The following is an 18953-nucleotide window of genomic DNA, read 5'->3' on the forward strand; positions in this document are numbered from 1 at the left end:
TTTGAAAAGTCGAACCTTACTGTACGTTCGAGCAAGCCTTACTTGCTTTGTTGGCATGGAAAATTGTAACATTACCTCCAGGCAGTTTGACCGAGTCAGCTATGAATGCTGCTTGAATGCTTTCTATTGCTGCCAAATGTTTGAGTCGACCGAGTGTGCAACAAGACATGACGTCACGTGCAACACAGGTATTAATATATGGCACTGTTTGATTTTACTTGAATCCATACTCGGTAGTAGAGACGGAATTCGGTTGGTGCCTATATAAAGGGAATTTGGTACCTATCCCTTCTTAAAAGTGTGAGTAGTTTTACTTGATTTTAGGTTTATTGTACAGTGAGTGTGGACCGCTCTTTTTATGTGACTTAAAACACTGGTTGTAGAGTTAATTGTGTTTTTTATGACTGAAACCTAACTAATAAATTCACTTTGCATTATTTCCTACGCAGATTTGTTTCCCCTGAAAATAAAATGACCTAGAAGTTGCCCAGCATCATAAAATGTATAGCTTTAGACCAGTGGTTCTTAACCTGGGTTCGATCAAACCTTAGGGGTTCGGTGAGTCGGCCTCAGGGGTTCGGCGAAGGTCAAAACACACCCGACTCATCGTGTAAATATAAACTTCTCCCTATTAGCGTATTACGGATACGGCAACAGCTGACTGGTTTGCAGGTGTGTAATTTGTTGTGAGTTTATGCACTGTGTTGGTTTTGTTCTTTGAACAAGGTGATTGATGTTAATGCACGGTTCATTTTGTGCACCAGTAAAAAAAACATGGTAACACTCCAAATTAAGTCTTTATTACTTAGAATATGTTTCCCTAGTGTCCAAATAACTCTAAATTAAGTCTTTATTACTTAGAAATATGTTCCCCTAGTGTCCAAATAACTCTAAATTTAGTCTTTGTTACTTAGAATATGTTCCCCTAGTGTCCAAATAACTCTAAAGTCTTGGTTACTTAGAATATGTTCCCCTGTGTCCAAATAACTCTAAATTTAGTCTTTGTTACTTAGAATATGTTCCCCTAGTGTCCAAATAACTCTAAATTAAGTCTTTGTTACTTAGAATATGTTCCCCTAGTGTCCAAATAACTCTAAATTGAGTCTTTGTTACTTAGAATATGTTCCCCTATTGTCCAAATAACTCTAAATTAAGTCTTTGTTACTTAGAATATGTTCCCCTAGTGTCCAAATAACTCTAAATTAAGTCTTTGTTACTTAGAATATGTTCCCCTAGTGTCCAAATAACTCTAAATTAAGTCTTTGTTACTTAGAATATGTTCCCCTAGTGTCCAAATAACTTTAAATTAAGTCTTTATTACTTAGAATATGTTCCCAGAGTGTCCAAATAACTCTAAATTAAGTCTTTGTTACTTAGAATATGTTGCCGTAGTGCCCAAATAACTCTAAATTAAGTCTGTTACTTAGAATATGTTTCCCTAGTGTCCAAATAACTTTAAATTAAGTCTTTATTACTTAGAATATGTTCCCCTAGTGTCCAAATAACTCTAAATTAAGTCTTTGTTACTTAGAATATGTTCCCCTAGTGTCCAAATAACTCTAAATTTAGTCTTTGTTACTTAGAATGTGTTCCCCTAGTGTCCAAATAACTCTAAATTTAGTCTTTGTTACTTAGAATATGTTCCCCTAGTGTCCAAATAACTTTAAATTAAGTCTTTATTACTTAGAATATGTTCCCCTAGTGTCCAAATAACTCTAAATTAAGTCTTTGTTACTTAGAATATGTTCCCGTAGTGCCCAAATAACTCTAAATTAAGTCTGTTACTTAGAATATGTTTCCCTAGTGTCCAAATAACTTTAAATTAAGTCTTTATTACTTAGAATATGTTCCCCTAGTGTCCAAATAACTTTAAATTAAGTCTTTGTTACTTAGAATATGTTCCCGTAGTGCCCAAATAACTCTAAATTAAGTCTGTTACTTAGAATATGTTTCACTAGTGTCCAAATAACTCTAAATTAAGTCTTTGTTACTTAGAATATGTTCCCCTAGTGTCCAAATAACTCTAAATTTAGTCTTTGTTACTTAGAATATGTTCCCGTAGTGCCCAAATAACTCTAAATTAAGTCTGTTACTTAGAATATGTTTCACTAGTGTCCAAATAACTCTAAATTAAGTCTTTGTTACTTAGAATATGTTCCCCTAGTGTCCAAATAACTCTAAATTTAGTCTTTGTTAATTAGAATATGCTCCCCATACTAAAGTGTTACCAAAAACATATAAGTTTGTCTTGAATTTGAAAAAAAAACTAAACATTGTATTTTTCACTAAAGAAGGGTTGGGTGAATGCGCATATGAAACTGGTGGGGTTCGGTACCTCCAACAAGGTTAAGAACCACTGCTTTAGACTTTGGAGGTTCCACTATATTAACAATTTAATTATAATATTTATATAAATTTGACAAGGCTTTTTGACTTCCTGCTAATACGTTTTGTGTAATGAATGGAGCATTTATTGGACTCAATGAACATCCAATGAGTATTAGTGTAAAAAGGACAACTATTGCCATGACGTGGATCATTCAGGTTGACTTTCTGTCCGAGGTGCTGACGTAACAGAGCTTAATAAACAAGAGAGCTGCTGCTGACCTGGCTTTCAAAGCTATATGTGAAGCGGGGGATCTTATTAATAACTATAATGCTCCTAACAACAACTGCTTCACATTTATAACCGTGTCAGCTGTACAGTGTACTCAGATATCACCTTTTTAAAGGAATGGTCATCAGTTTAAATCGGCAAAGGAGACTTTTTCTCTTGACTCTGCGATGCCTTTACTGCAGTGGAGATTCGACGGCGGCATCTGCTTTTGCTGATCTTTTCCTGTGAGGGGACGAGTACATGATAGGTGTTAGCGCTGTTTCTCAGAATAGGAGAAGGTATATCGTGGTAATGGCACAAACCTTTCAATGAACTTTCAATGAATGCACAAACCACATTCGACCCACTGACTTGATTACACAGCAAGCACAGGTTTTACTCGGGGTGTAACGGTATCAAAATCTCACGGTATGATACAGTGTTTTTGACGGTATTAAGGCCACGGTACTATATTGTGGTATACAATGGGGCAAAAAAGTATTTAGTCAGCCACCGATTGTGCAAGTTCTCCCACTTAAAATGATGACAGAAGTCTGTAATTTTCATCATAGGTACACTTCAACTGTGAGAGACAGAATGGGAAAAAAAAATCCAGGAATTCTACATTCCTACTCTCACCTATGGTCATGAAGTGTGGGTCATGACCGAAAGAATAAGATCGCGGATACAAGCGGCCGAAATGAGTTTCCTCAGAAGGGTGGCTGGCATCTCCCTTAGAGATAGGGTGAGAAGTGCAGTCACCCGAGAGAGACTCGGAGTAGAGCCGCTGCTCCTTCGCTTGGAAAGGAGCCAGCTTAGGTGGATGCCTCACGAGCGTCTCCCTAGGGAGGTCCTCGTTGCACGTCCGACTGGGAGGAGACCCCGCGGCAGGCCAAGGACCAGATGGGGGGGATTATATCTCCTCTCTGGCCTGGGAACGCTTCGGGATTCCCCAGGAGGAAATCGCAAATGTTGCTCTGGGGAGGGAAGTCTGGGGGTCTCTGCTGGAGCTGTTGTCCCCGCGACCCGATTCCGGATAAGCGGTCGAAGATGGATGGATGGATCCAGGAATTCACATTGTAGAAATTTTAAAGAATTCATTTGTAAATGATGGTGGAAAATAAGTATTTGGTCACTTCAAACAAGGAAGATCTCTGGCTCTCACAGACCTGTAACTTCTTCTTTAAGAAGCTCTTCTGTCCTCCACTCGTTACCTGTATTAATGGCACCTGCTTGAACTCGTTATCTGTATAAAAGACACCTGTCCACAGACTCTAACAGTCAGACTCCAAACTCCACTATAGCCAAGACCAAAGAGCTGTCGAAGGACACCAGGTAAAGAATTGTAGACCTGCACCAGACTGGGAAGAGTGAATCTACAATAGGCAAGCAGCTTGGTGTGAAAAAATCAACTGTGGGAGCAATTATCAGAAAATGGAAGACGTACAAGACCACTGATAATCTCCCTCGATCTGGGGCTCCACGCGAGATCTCATCCCGTGGGGTCAAAATGATCATGAGAACGGTGAGCAAAAATCCCAGAACCACACGGGGGGACCTGGTGAATTACCTGCAGAGAGCTGGGACCAAAGTGACAAAGGTTACCATCAGTAACACACTACGCCGACAGGGAATCAAATCCTGCAGTGTCCAGGCCTGTCTGAAGTTTGCCAGAGAGCACATGGATGATACAGCAGAGGATTGGGAGAATGTCATGTGGTCAGATGAAACCAAAATAGAACTTTTTGGTATAAACTCAACTCGTCGTGTTTGGAGGAAGAAGAATACTGAGTTGCATCCCAAGAACACCATACCTACTGCGAAGCATGGGGGTGGAAACATCATGCTTTGGGGCTGTTTTTCTGCTAAGGGGACAGGACGACTGATCCGTGTTAAGGAAAGAATGAATGGGGCCATGTATCGTGAGATTTTGAGCCAAAACCTCATTCCATCAGTGAGAGCTTTGAAGATGAAACGTGGCTGGGTCTTCCAGGATGACAATGATCCCAAACACACCGCCCGGGCAACGAAGGAGTGGCTCCGTAAGAAGCATTTGAAAGTCCTGGAGTGGCCTATCCAGTCTCCAGACCCCATAGAAAATCTGTGGAGGGAGTTGAAAGTCTCCCCCTGATTGTAAATAATGTAAATAATTCAATGTGATTATCTTGTGTGATGACTGTATTATGATGATAGTATATATGATAGTATATATCTGTATCATGAATCAATTTAAGTGGACCCCGACTTAAACAAGTTGAAAAACTTATTCGGGTGTTACCATTTAGTGGTCAATTGTACGGAATATGTACTTCACTGTGCAACCTACTAATAAAAGTCTCAATCAATCAATCAATCAATCAAGTCCGTGTTGCTCGGCGACAACCCCAAAACATCACTGCTCTCGAGAAGATCTGCATGGAGGAATGGGCCAAAATACCAGCTACTGTGTGTGCAAACCTGGTAAAGACCTATAGTAATCGTTTGACCTCTGTTATTGCCAACAAAGGTTATATTACATAGTATTGAGTTGAATTTGTGTTATTGACCAAATACTTATTTCCCACCATAATTTACAAATAAATTCTTTAAAAATCCTACAATGTGAATTCCTGGATTTTTTTTTCACATTCTGTCTCTCACAGTTGAAGTGTACCTATGATGAAAATTACAGACCTCTGAACAGAACTTGCACAATTGGTGGCTGACTAAATACTTTTTTTGCCCCACTGTATGTCCAAAATAAAATGATTTAAAAATGTTAGTGTTTTAAAATGAAATGACAGGAATGTTTAAGATAGCACACTTGCTTTAACTGAACACAATGTAATCATATTTATTACTACAAACATGTATTTTTAAGTGCAAATAATTGTGCAAAGACATCCACTGTTTCAGGAAATATTTTTAAAAAAACTTACAGTTGAGTGTCTTAAAGTGACAATGTTAACATCAAGTGTACAACAATAATGTTCACTTTAGTGTCTTTCAACTTGTACTTTATGAGGAGCAGCGTCCTTCACAGTGGACATGTTTTAGAACCTATGTGTCAAAGTCAAGGCCCGCAAATGAATTATCTGTGGCTTCCGGGATGATATTTGATTAGTATTAGAATCGGCTTCGGTTTTGCACGCACCAATACTCAATCAGTGTTGGCGCTAGGAATTTTCAACATTTTCAAAACCCCATCAAGTCATAAAAATGGGGTCCCACAGTACATTTTTGGGATCCCACTTTTTTGTAACCGTTTTGAAAACGAATGATATCCTGTTATATCTCACATTCTATATTGTGTTTCGGAAAAGGGTTGTCATAAATGTTACTTAATTCATAAAAAAAATAAAACAAAAGAAAACAGTTGTTTATGCTTATGTAAAATGTATTCAGTTATAAACATTCATTCACTTTCTTCTTTCCTTCATGGCTCTAAACTTTACCGCTGCCGGATTTTTTTTCTATATTTTTATTGTAATATTTTCAGAATGTGTTTGTTCTATTTTTGGCCAAAGTAATACAGAGAAAACAATCTGAAGTTGTCTTTATTTTTTTAGTTTTAATGCCATGATTTGAATAGTTTGCACAGATTTTCCTCCATGCGGCCCCTGAGCTCAAATAAGTTTGACACCCTTGTTTTAGAAAGTGCTGTTTTTCAGAAAAGTTACCTAAGAATATAACTTTTAATAATGTGTGTACCTCCCAAACTGATGTTTAGCTTAGCTGGTTTCAAATATATTTTCTGGGTGACAGTCTATGAGTAGGCGACTTGTCCAAGGTGTACGCTGTCTGCCGCCCCGTGAAATCGAAACAGACAAGAGGTAGAAAATAGATGATGAATTGAATATTAATCGAGTGGTATTTCCCACAGCGTACAATTTTTTTTTGGTGATTACCTCCGTGCGTTGCGGTGTGACCGGCTGGATCTGTGTATGGTAACGCTTGAGACGAGAGTGGCGCGTTTGCTTTGCAGAACGCACACTTTCTTACCTCCGCCAAAGAGGTTATGTTTTCACCAGGGTTTGTTTGTCTGTTTGTTAGCAACATTACAAATAGTGATGGGTAGATTTTGATGACACCTTGCCAGTCCCACGCTGCGTAGAGGAATCTGTAAGATGTAGTTTATTTTTTTAGACCTGGCCAAAGCTAAAGCGCCAAACAAAAACGACACACCAAGTTTTTGTTTGATACGTCACATGTCACTAGGGATGATGTTCGAAACCGGTTCTCCCGGTTGTTCGATAAGAAAAGAACCGATTCCATGGACTCGAATCCCTTTTTGAGAACCGGTTGCCGTTATCGAGGTCACTATAGTAAAGAAAAAGAGTTGGTTCTTTATTCGAATCCCTGGGAACGAATCCCTTCCCACAGGAAATGCCCTGTGGGACGGCAATATTATGCCCATTTGATTGTAGACTCTTACTGACATCTTGTGGCGATATGAAAATACTACGCGTCATTAGTTTGGGCACTTCCGGGTTGGCGATGTCTGTTCAGTTCATGAGACAATTGAGAAGTAGACAAGTTTTGTTAGCTGAGTTAGCTCATACAAGCCTTAGAAAAGATAATTCTGTAAGTAAACTAACTTGTTTATGTAACTCAATATTAAGGTGGAAAGTGGTTAAATTTGATAATAAGATGTTTATTGAAAAACAATTTTTGTGCACTGTTTCAATGGATGTTTTGAGGACTTAAAATGGCTGCCAGTCGTATATTTCCACCATCAAAATAGTTTCAACACACAGAAGTATTTGTTTGATGATAGTACTGTATATTTGTGTGAAGCTAATATTTATATATTGTGTATTAAATTTCAGTATATTAATTGAATCACATAGCTTATACAATTGTCATTGTGTGTATTTCAGTTTTTTTTTAAAAATATAACAGTCCAGTGCAAGACAAAAGTAAAGATAGGAAAAGACAAAGCAAGATCAACAACAATAAAGAGCCTGAATTGATTAATATGCTTTGGAACTTTATTAGACGTCTTGGATTGTTTGTTAGCTGGCTGCCTGTGTGTGTAGTTAGTATGTTCCAATAGCAGCAGGAGTGCACTTTTTGGAGAGCTGTACTATTTTCAGTTTTGTGCCCAAGGGACTGATTTTATTTAACACTATACTATTATTTATACACCTATAGTGATCACAGAGACAGGTTGTTTTTGTGTTACTGTATATATTTGTTTTTCTGAAAAATCCCACTTAATATATTTTGGGTAACAACAGTCAATATTTATTTATTTTATTTTGTTAGGGGGGTAAGAGTCAATATTTATTTATTTATTTTATTTTTTTCTTATAAAATAAAAGTGAGCTTTTGTTAAACCAAATATTGTGTTTTTTTCCATATACAACAACCGATCTGGATTCGATAAGAGAATCGATAAGGAATCGGTTCGATAAGAGGATTCGATAATGGGCTCGAACTCGATAATTTCTTATCAAACATCATCCCTACATGTCACCACGGCATTACTGTAAAGACCTTGAAAATAAAAATACTGCGGTATCTACAATACCGTTACACCCCTAGTGTGTACGCTCTGAAATGATAACATGCCATTATGGACACAATGCAGGAGTGTGTGCAGTATTGCTCAAGATCAGGTTTCAACTTGGCAGAAAAGCCTATTTGCAATTTGAGCAACATGGCATCAGCTCATGACACACTAAAGCAAGGGTGCCCAAACCTTTTGCCTCCAAGGGTCTAAGTGAAAATGTCCCAATTTGCCTCAGGCCAAACAAACAACCATCCCAAATGTAAATAATAAAATTTCCTTTAATTAGTGCGGACAACAATGGCTGGATGACAACGAGTTAGCCTCGCAGGCATGCCATCAATGAGGTCAGTGTGAATAAGGTATGTCCTCCAACCGTAAAGAGGCCAAACAAAACGACTAGCGGGGGCTAAATTTAGCTGGCGGGCCCCACTATGGGCACCCCTGCACTAAAGCAAGCACTAGAAGCCACTCTGGGATGCTGTGGCACTACATTTTCTGACATCGGAAAGGCCACAGAAGTTCCATTTACTTTCACAGGAGGTCACAAATATTCCTGGTTTTTCACATAAATTGATGTGTTTGTTTGTAAAATACCTCTTCTACTTCTGAACCACTGCACGCAAAAGAGTGACACTTTGCCAAAACATGCACCTGCACTTTGTTGCTTGTGCTGTTATTTATCTGACAAAGACACCACTTAGTGGCACAATCCCACAGTTTGACCGCAGATTGACTTGAAATTTCTCACACCCACTGTAACTTTAGGGTATTTAGCCCAATCCCCATTAAAATTGGTGCATGCCGTCAGGGGACCATCAAGCACATATGTATGTACAATTTGAGCAAGATTGGTAGAGTTGGTAGTTTTGATTGGTATGTTCTTTTAGGGACTTTTACACAAAAACACAACACTTTTCAATGAAACATTGTAGCCTCGTTTTCACTGGAGATCTACCGTATTTTGGCCGTTTCAGCACGAGAGAGATGTGCGTCCTTAAGATGAAAAAGGCATCCCTAACTGCCTTTATTAATTATAAATTGGAGACATTTACTTCATACTGGGAAAACTGGGTCAATTAAGTCACGCCCCATAAGCCTGACTTTAATTTTTCGGATTAGTGATTGTACTGCTTAAAAAAGAAAAGAAAACAAGATTACTCCCTATATATATATGTGTATGTATGTATATATGTACTGTATATATATATATATGTATCTGTTTATTTTTTTTAATTTTATTCCTGATTATTATTATTAATGTATTATTCCTTTTTTGTTTATTTAATTGATGTATTTGTAGATATTACTTTGTTTTTTTTGCTGTTTCTTTTTTTTTGGGGGGGGGGGTATGGTTGGGATATAAACTAAAAATATTTTGACATTTAGGGCAGACAACAGATACATGATGTATGTGAATATGATGTAATGGATAGGAATGTCTGATGCTGGATGTCAATAATAAAAAAAAATAAATAAAAATAAAAAAAATTAAAAAAAAATAAATAAAAGAAAAAAGGCATCCCTGCCAGAAAACTTGATCAAAACCCCAGAAATCCCTTTTATTTGTCACTGTTTAGGTCCACTTGCATTAGGGCAGTGTGGCTCATTTGCTGCCTTTCTCCAGCAGATGGCGCTGTGTCTACAGGCAATGCGTGCAGGTGGCCTTGTTGAAGTTACAGGAACAAAGTTTAGGAAGAAAGTTTAGCGTGGAATATTTTAACCAGGTCCCTGATCTCAACCCCATCAAATCCTTTTCAGCAGTCAAGCTACTTTTTCAAATGACCAAGTCGAGGTGAACTCCTTCATCCTCTAAATGTGTGTGTATATATATATATATATATATATATATATATACATATATATATATATATATATATATATATATATATATATATATATATATATATATATATATTAGGGGTGTGGGAAAAAAATCGATTCGAATTCGAATCGCGATTCTCACGTTGTGCGATTCAGAATCGATTCTGATTTTTAAAAAATTGATTTTTTTATTTATTTATTTTTTTTTTTCATTAATTTTTTTGTTGTTTTTATTTTTTTAAAATTAATCAATCCAACAAAACAATACACAGCAATACCATAACAATGCATTCCAATTCCAAAACCGGCCCAGCAACACTCAGAGCTGCAATAAACAGAGCAAGTGAGAGGAGACACAAACACGACACAGAACAAACCAAAAGTAGTGAAACAAAAATGAATATTATCAACAACAGTATCAATATTAGTTACAATTTCAACATAGCAGTGATTAAAAATCTCTCATTGACATTATCATTAGACATTTATAAAAATAAAAAAAATTAGCAATAGTGTCACAGTGGCTTACACTTGCATCGCATCTCATAAACTTGACAACACACTGTGTCCAATATTTTCACAAAGATAAAATAAGTCATATTTTTGGTTCATTTAATAGTTAAAACAAATTTATATTATTGCAATCAGTTGATAAAACATTGTCCTTTACAATTATAAAAGCTTTTTATAAAAATCTACTACTCTGCTTGCATGTCAGCAGACTGGGGTAAATCCTGCTGAAATCTATGTATTGAATGAATAGAGAATCCTTTTGAATCGGGAAAATATCGTTTTTGATTCGAGAATCGCGTTGAATCGAAAAAATTCAATTTTGAATCGAATCATGACCCCAAGAATCGATATTGATTCGAATCGTGGGACACCCAAAGATTCGCAGCCCTAATATATATATATATATATATATATATATATATATATATATATATATATATATATATATATATATATATATATAAGTGTAAATATACAGCATTTATTTATTTATAAAACAGGTGTTTTTTGTTAACATGATAAGGTGTTTAATTAAAAAATACAAGCATGTTTAACACATTAAGATTCCTTTCTTTCATGAAGACAACAATATAAGTTGGTGTATTACCTAATTCTGATGGCTTGCATTGATTGGAATCAGACAGGATTCACAGTAGTGCTGATAACTTTAGAAAAAGTCCTCCCTTCTGTCCAATACCACATGATTGTGGTTGGTTTTTGGCGTCCTTTTTGTTCAGCTTCCATACTCATTTTTATACACTTTACAAGAAATACATTGGCAGCAAACTCTGTAGCTTGCTAACTTGTGTGCGCTAGCTTTCTGAGACTCTTATTTTGTTAGCGCAGGCAGGATGGAGCAGCACTTTCATTGTGAAGATAGGAACTGTGCGACCGTTCCTTAGACTTTTGACAGCAGGTACGGCGCGAGAGTCTGTTGAAATAAAAAGCATGCCTCCCGGTCATTTTTTTCTTCACACTGAGCTCGCAGCAGCTAGTGTCATCTCACAAGATCCATTCGGGTTCCGTGGATGTCAATCAAGTGACGAAAGTGATGTCATCGCTTATTATTAGGTCTATTTTTTGAATGCCTGGCTGGCGATTGACCGACGTACCCTCCGCGATCGACCGGTAGCTTGCGATCCACCTAATGGGCACCCCTGCTTTTGAGGTTGCACTAGAACAGGATTAGAGATGTCCGATAATATCGGCCTGCCGATACATGCTTTAAAATGTAATATCGGAAATTATCGGTATCGTTTTTTTTATTATCGGTATCTTTTTTTAATTTTTTATTAAATCAACATAAAAAAACACAATATACACTTACAGTTAGTGCACCAACCCAAAAAACCTCCCTCCCCCATTTACACTCATTCACACAAAAGGGTTGTTTCTTTCTGTTATTAATATTCTGGTTCCTACATTATATATCAATATATACCTTGCAGACTGTATTGATAGATAGTAATTTATTGATCCTGAAGGAATCAATAAAGTACTATCTATCTATCTATCTATCTATCTATCTATCTATCTATCTATCTATCTATCTATCTATCTATCTATCTATCTATCTATCTATCTATCAATACAGTCTGCAAGGGATACAGTCCATAAGCACACAAGATTGTGCGTGCTGCTGGTCCACTAATAGTACTAACCTTTAACAGTTAATTTTAATTACTAGTTTCTATGTAACTGTTTTTATATTGTTTTACTTTATTTTTTATTCAAGAAAATGATTTTAATTTATTTATCTTATTTTATTAATTTTAAAAAAAAGGACCTTATCTTCACCATACCTGGTTGTCCAAATTAGGCATAATAATGTGTTAATTACACGACTGTATATATCGGTATCGGTTGATATCGGTATCGGTAATTAAGAGTTGGACAATATCGGAATATCGGATATCGGCAAAAAGCCATTATCGGACATCCCTAAACAGGATATATTATAGCTTCTAAAAAACGACTATGCATATTCTTTATTTTCAAGAACATTTACACTCTTGGCATTCTCTCGATCTGGGAACTCCTTCAAGACTGTTGGAAAACCATTTCTTGAAGCTCATCGAGAGAATGCCAAGAGTGTGCAAAGCAGTAATCAGAGCAGAGGGTGGCTATTTTGAAGAAACTAGAATATAAAACATGTTGCCAGTTATTTCACCTTTTTTTGTCAAGTACATAACTCCACGTGTGTTCATTCATAGTTTTGATGCCTTCAGTGACAATCTACAATGTAAATAGTCATGAAAATAAAGAATACGCATTGAATGAGAAGGTGTGTCCAAACCTTTGGCCTGTACTGTATGTGTCATGGCTTGGTGTATTATACTAAAACACTGGTGACTATGTGTACCATACTACAGTGTGGTCCGTGTGGGGATTACCTCCGACCAGACTTGGGCCGGCCGCTCTTGCTACTCTTAGAGGTTTTAGGCCTCTCTAGTTTCATCAGTGACTGTTGCATGCTCTCTTCTGTGTAGGCCAGATACACATAGGACAGGTCCACCTCAAACGGCTGTAGAAGGCAGGGTAACACAGAAAAGACAAAGTTTAGATGAAAAGTAACAGGTACATGGGTCAATCATATTCCAAAAAGTAGAGGAGAAAACCTACATCTTTTTCTTTTTTGCCAGGCGCAGGGGTCTGTTTTCTCATATTGTTGCCAGTGAAAGCGACACATTTCTGACAAAAACAAAGATACAAATTAAACTGACCACAGCACAAAGTCACTAGTGCCTAAGTGCCCTTGCACAAATTACATTAAAGGCCTACTGAAAGCCACTACTACCGACCACGCAGTCTGATAGTTTATATGTCAATGATGAAATCTTAACATTGCAACACATGCCAATACGGCCGGGTTAACTTATAAAGTGCAATTTTAAATTTCCCGCTAAACTTCCGGTTGAAAACGTCTATGTATGATGACGTTTGCGCGTGACGTCAATAGTTGAAGTGGAAGTATTCGGACACATTGTATCCAATACAAACAGCTCTGTTTTCATCGCAAAATTCCACAGTATTCTGTGTTGGTGAATCTTTTGCAATTTGTTTAATGAACAATGGAGACTGCAAAGAAGAAAGCTGTAGGTGGGATCGGTGTATTAGCGGCTGGCTGCAGCAACATAACCAGGAGGACTTTGAGTTGAATAGCAGACGCGCTATCCGACGCTAGCCGCCGACCGCATCGATGATCGGGTGAAGTTTTTCGTCGCGCCGTCGATCGCTGGAACGCAGGTGAGCACGGGTGTTGATGAGCAGATGAGGGCTGGCGTAGGTGGATAGCTAATGTTTTTAGCTTAGCTCTGTCGAGGTCCCGTAGCTAAGTTAGCTTCAATGGCGTCGTTAGCAACAGCATTGCTAGGCTTCCCCAGGTTGGACAGCATTAACCGTGTGGTTACAGGTCCAGAGTTTGGTAGCATTGTTGATCTTCTGTCTATCCTTCCAGTCAGGGGCTTATTTATTTTGTTTCTATCTGCATTTAAGCACGATGCTATCACGTTAGCTCCGTAGCTAAAGTGCTTCGCCGATGTATTGTCGTGGAGATAAAAGTCACTGTGGATGTCCATTTCGCGTTCTCGACTCTCATTTTCAAGAGGATATAGTATCCGAGGTGGTTTAAAATACAAATCCGTGATCCACAATAGAAAAAGGAGAAAGTGTAGAATCCAATGAGCCCTTGTACCTAAGTTACGGTCAGAGCGAAAAAAGATACGTCCTGCACTGCACTCTAGTCCTTCACTCTCACGTTCCTCATCCACGAATCTTTCATCCTCGCTCAAATTAATGGGGTAATCGTCGCTTTCTCGGTCCGAATCGCTCTCGCTGCTGGTGTAAACAATGGGGAAATGTGAGGAGCCTTTCAACCTGCGACGTCACGCTACTTCCGGTACAGGCAAGGCTTTTTTATCAGCGACCAAAAGTTGCGAACTTTATCGTCGATGTTCTCTACTAAATCCTTTCAGCAAAAATATGGCAATATCGCGAAATGATCAAGTATGACACATAGAATGGATCTGCTATCCCCGTTTAAATAAGAACATTTCATTTCAGTAGGCCTTTAAATGATAAACAAACCATTCAATGATATACAAAGCAATAACCGTAACCTGCCTTTATAAAGACTTTTGATTGACATTAAGGTATCAGTCTAATGTTTATTATTGTGTGTATGGTTTATGGTGGTGTAGAACAGCCCTGAATCATAATGAGAACTGTTCTTGTAACCACAATATATGGTTAAATAATATATAGTGTCAATAAAAGTACCAGGTAAATGTATGCTTCATATTAAAACTGATCAAAACAACAGCTCACCAGCTGCCATTCTCCAATGCCTTCATTCCAGTGCACAAAATTCTCAATCATTTCCTACAAGGAAAAAACAAAAAATGTAAAAGTGAGTGAGGCACATTATCTTCACTTCATTAATTTGACATTTAACTCTCCAAATGTACTTGTAATTTGTTTGCCCTAAAGATGTGTTATAAAGTACAAGAACAAACAATAAGACACGTGTTAAGGACCTGGTAATCCTGAGGAATAAAGTTGTCTATGATCAGCATTTGGAGTCGCAGCTCTCGGCTGAGTTGGCGGATGTTCTCCAGGAGGCCCTCGATCTCTCTGTGATGTTCTTGTTGCAGATCTGCCAACTAGGAAATACAGATCTATAAAGCACGAGGCACATAAAAGTATAATTTTTCACCCTACACTTTATACCAATAACCATTAGCTCCACCAATTCAGAAAGTTATGACTCGACTTGCATTTGTTTGTTTAACGGCATAACTCAAACACTATAGATCACTCGGGTTGTATGATACCCTTATTGATATCAGTATTTATCGGTACTATACTGTATGTAATTGGTGTAAATAAAGATGTTACAAAAATGCATTTTTGTTACAAAGTTTAATTGTCACAAAATGTTAACAAAGGCTAAGTCAAATATGTTTGCAGTGCAAGGTGCAATGCAGTTATGTCATCATTTTGTAAAGACCACAAAGATCCATCACTGTGTTTCTATTCATTACAATTACACACAGCTGGAAATATTATGCATGTAGGCAAAGCACAAACCGTTACATGGTACTCTATATCAAATCATAATTAGCCATGTCTTTTTTTAGGCTTTGCAACGTCACTTAAATGAACGTGACACCGCGCGTTATAATTACGACGGTCAGCTGGATTAAAAAAAAAGTACCAATATCATTATCATTAGGAACCGGTACTCTGTATACATCCCTACTGATCACCCCAGAGCGTTATGGAGATATGTGGTATGGGCCACAGGGGAAAGAAACCGTCAAATTGTGATGCAAATTCTAGATAGTGTGTGGAAATATTATTTATCATAAATTGTGACAATGTGATCCACAAAAGATGACATACTTTGCGCCCACCTACAAGACAGGTGCTCAACTATGACAAAGGATCCCGCTCATTCGGTAGATGTGTTTGAAGAAATTGACAAAGAGTGTCACTGACTTCTGCGTTCGTAAGTGTTGCTTTTGCGTACGTGTTATTTCTGCGTACGTAAGTCTTATTTCCGCACACATAAGTGTTACTTACATCTGCGTACATGAGTGTTATTTCTGCGTACATAAGTGTTACTTACATCTGTGTACATACGTCTTATTTCTGCGTACATAAGTGTTACTTACATCTGTGTACATACGTCTTATTTCTGCGTACATAAGTGTTACTTACATTTGTGTACATAAGTGTTATTTCTGCGTACATAAGTGTTACTCACATCTTTGTACATAAGTGTTATTTCTGCGGACATAAGTGTTACTTACATCTGTGTACATAAGTGTTATTTCTGCGTACATAAGTGTTACTCACATCTGTGTACATAAGTGTTATTTCTGCGGACATAAGTGTTACTCACATCTGTGTACATAAGTGTTATTTCTGCGGACATAAGTGTTACTCACATCTTTGTACATAAGTGTTATTTCTGCGTACATAAGTGTTACTTACATCTGTGTACATAGGTGTTATTTCTGCTTACAAATGTGTTATTTACATCTGTGTACATAAGTGTTATTTCTGCGTACATAAGTGTTACTTACATCTGTGTACATAAGCATAAGTGTTATTTCTGCATACATAAGTATTACTTACATCTGTGTACATAAGTGTTATTTACATAAGTGTTACTTAGATCTGTGTACATAAGTGTTATTTCTACACACATAAGTGTTACATCTGTGTACATAAGTGTTATTTCTGCGTACATAAGTCATACTTACGTCTGTGTACATAAGTGTTATTTCTGTGTACATAAGTGTTATTTCTGTGTACATAAGGGTTACTTCTGCGTACGTATTATTTCTGCGTACGCAAGTGTCATTTCTGTGTACATAAGTGTTACTGACTTCTGCGTTAGTGTTAATTCTGCGTACGTGTTATTTCTGCGTACATAAGTGTTACTTACATCTGCGTACATAAGTGTTACTTACATCTGCGTACATAAGTGTTACTTACATCTGCGTACATAAGTGTTACTTCTGCGTACACAAGTTACTTCTGCGTACATAAGTTACTTCTGTGTACACATAAGTTACTTCTGTGTACACAAATGTTACTTACTTCTGCGTATGCAAGTGTTACTTCTTCGTATGCAAGTGTTGTGTTACATCTATGTACGTATTACTTCTACGTACACAGGGACGGGACCAGATTGGGTAGTTTTAGAGGCACCGACCGAATTCCATCGGTACTACCGGGTATTGATTCACGTAAAATCAAAAGGTACCATATTTTGAAACCTTTATTGCACTTGCGCACTTTCAGTTGCGCTGCTCTGCTGGCTACCCAGACTCGTGCTGCTGCCCTTTCTCATGCCATTGAAGTATTTTTTGAAGTGTTTTTTTAAGTGTATTATTTTAGTCTGTGTAGCACGACTGCAATACGTTTGTGTTGGACAGACCACTATGGCGACTTTTGGACAAGAACTACTCTCGCGCCGATTGTCTGGGAATTGTCTGGGAATTGTTAGCTTCTCATTCAGGAGCGACAACGAAGCTGCCACTGTCCTTCAAAACCACACGACAGTCTCTTCAGCAACTGAAGCAACCCCACCGGCTGAGCCGTCCAATGATGTAAATAAATACAAGCGGCTACGGGAAGACAACGGCGCAGAGACAGAAGCATAGGCGGAAGAAGAGGGGGAAGAAGAGGGTGAATACGGCAGCGTCGCCGGCGAAGAGCAAGTAGACCACCACTTCCAGCAACACACGGACGTCAGATAGCAAACAAACAAAATGAAGGAACAAAGTTTGTTTCAAATACACAGAATCAAACATGGTGGTGTTAATAGAAACAGGGCTCCATGAAGATATTTTGTGGACTCTCTCTTGGGAGTGTTTTTTCCTTTCATCTAAACAAAGCGGTCAGGAAGAGTCAAGGGGGCGGGGTTAGTCTGGGAATGTTAGCTGGTGTAGGAATAACACTGTGAGAGACTGTATGCACGGCCGACATAGAACTACTACGCCTGTCACTGAGACCCTTCTTCTTCCTAAGAGAGTTTGAACACGTTTTATTATGTGCTGTGATTTAACATCTTGGAATTGCAAACATGCATGCAAAGTCAATATTATAAGTACTACAAATGATACTACGACGTGTAAAAATAAAAAAATAAAGATACAACAATCGGAAAACAATATTTTCAGCTTATTGTTAAATGTTAAATAAAAAAAATATTAGGAAAGAAATTAATGTTAAATAACACATGAACACACACAAAAGTACAACAATTCCCAGGTACCAGGAATTGGTATCATTATCGGTTGAAATGTGAACGGTACCCATCCCTATGCAAACGTAAGTGTTACTTACTTCTCTATACGTACTTCTGCGTACGTGTTATTTTACTTCTGTGTACATAAGTGTTACATCTCCGTACGTTAGTGTTACTTCTCCGTAGCCAAATGTTACGTCTGCGTACCCAAGTGTTACGTCTGCGTACCCAAGTGTTATGTCTGCGTACCCAAGTGTTACGTCTGCGTACCCAAGTGTTACGTCTGCGTACCCAAGTGTTACGTCTGCGTACTTGTTACGTCTGCGTACCCAAGTGTTATGTCTGCGTACGCAAGTGTTACGTCTGCGTACTTGTTACGTCTGCGTACCCAAGTGTTATGTCTGCGTACGCAAGTGTTACGTCTGCGTACTTGTTACGTCTGCGTACCCAAGTGTTATGTCTGCGTACGCAAGTGTTACGTCTGCGTACTTGTTACGTCTGCGTACCCAAGTGTTATGTCTGCGTATGCAAGTGTTACGTCTGCGTACTTGTTACGTCTGCGTACCCAAGTGTTATGTCTGCGTACCCAAGTGTTACGTCTGCGTACCCAAGTGTTATGTCTGCGTACTTGTTACGTCTGCGTACCCAAGTGTTATGTCTGCGTATGCAAGTGTTACGTCTGCGTACGTGTTACGTCTGCGTATGCAAGTGTTACGTCTGCATACGTGTTACGTCTGCGTACTTGTTACGTCTGCAAGTGTTACGTC

General features: G+C 38.0%; 1 protein-coding gene across 1 annotated transcript in view; it reads right to left on the reverse strand.

Annotated features, from left to right (window-relative positions):
• Positions 1–18953, reverse strand: part of kif3a (kinesin family member 3A) — a 47666-nt gene that overhangs the window by 498 nt on the left and 28215 nt on the right. Inside the window, exons 13-17 of the mRNA XM_062045853.1 lie at positions 14960–15085; positions 14751–14804; positions 13047–13115; positions 12818–12948; positions 1–2839 (exon numbers count right to left, since the gene is read on the reverse strand). The exon at positions 1–2839 is cut by the window's left edge and continues 498 nt beyond it. Coding sequence (XP_061901837.1) covers positions 2791–2839; positions 12818–12948; positions 13047–13115; positions 14751–14804; positions 14960–15085 — 429 coding nt within the window. The 3' untranslated portion in view covers positions 1–2790. The remainder of the gene's footprint in view (positions 2840–12817; positions 12949–13046; positions 13116–14750; positions 14805–14959; positions 15086–18953) is intronic.

The sequence above is a fragment of the Entelurus aequoreus genome, linkage group LG04 (assembly GCF_033978785.1).
Source record: "Entelurus aequoreus isolate RoL-2023_Sb linkage group LG04, RoL_Eaeq_v1.1, whole genome shotgun sequence".
Classification (NCBI taxonomy): domain Eukaryota; kingdom Metazoa; phylum Chordata; class Actinopteri; order Syngnathiformes; family Syngnathidae; genus Entelurus; species Entelurus aequoreus.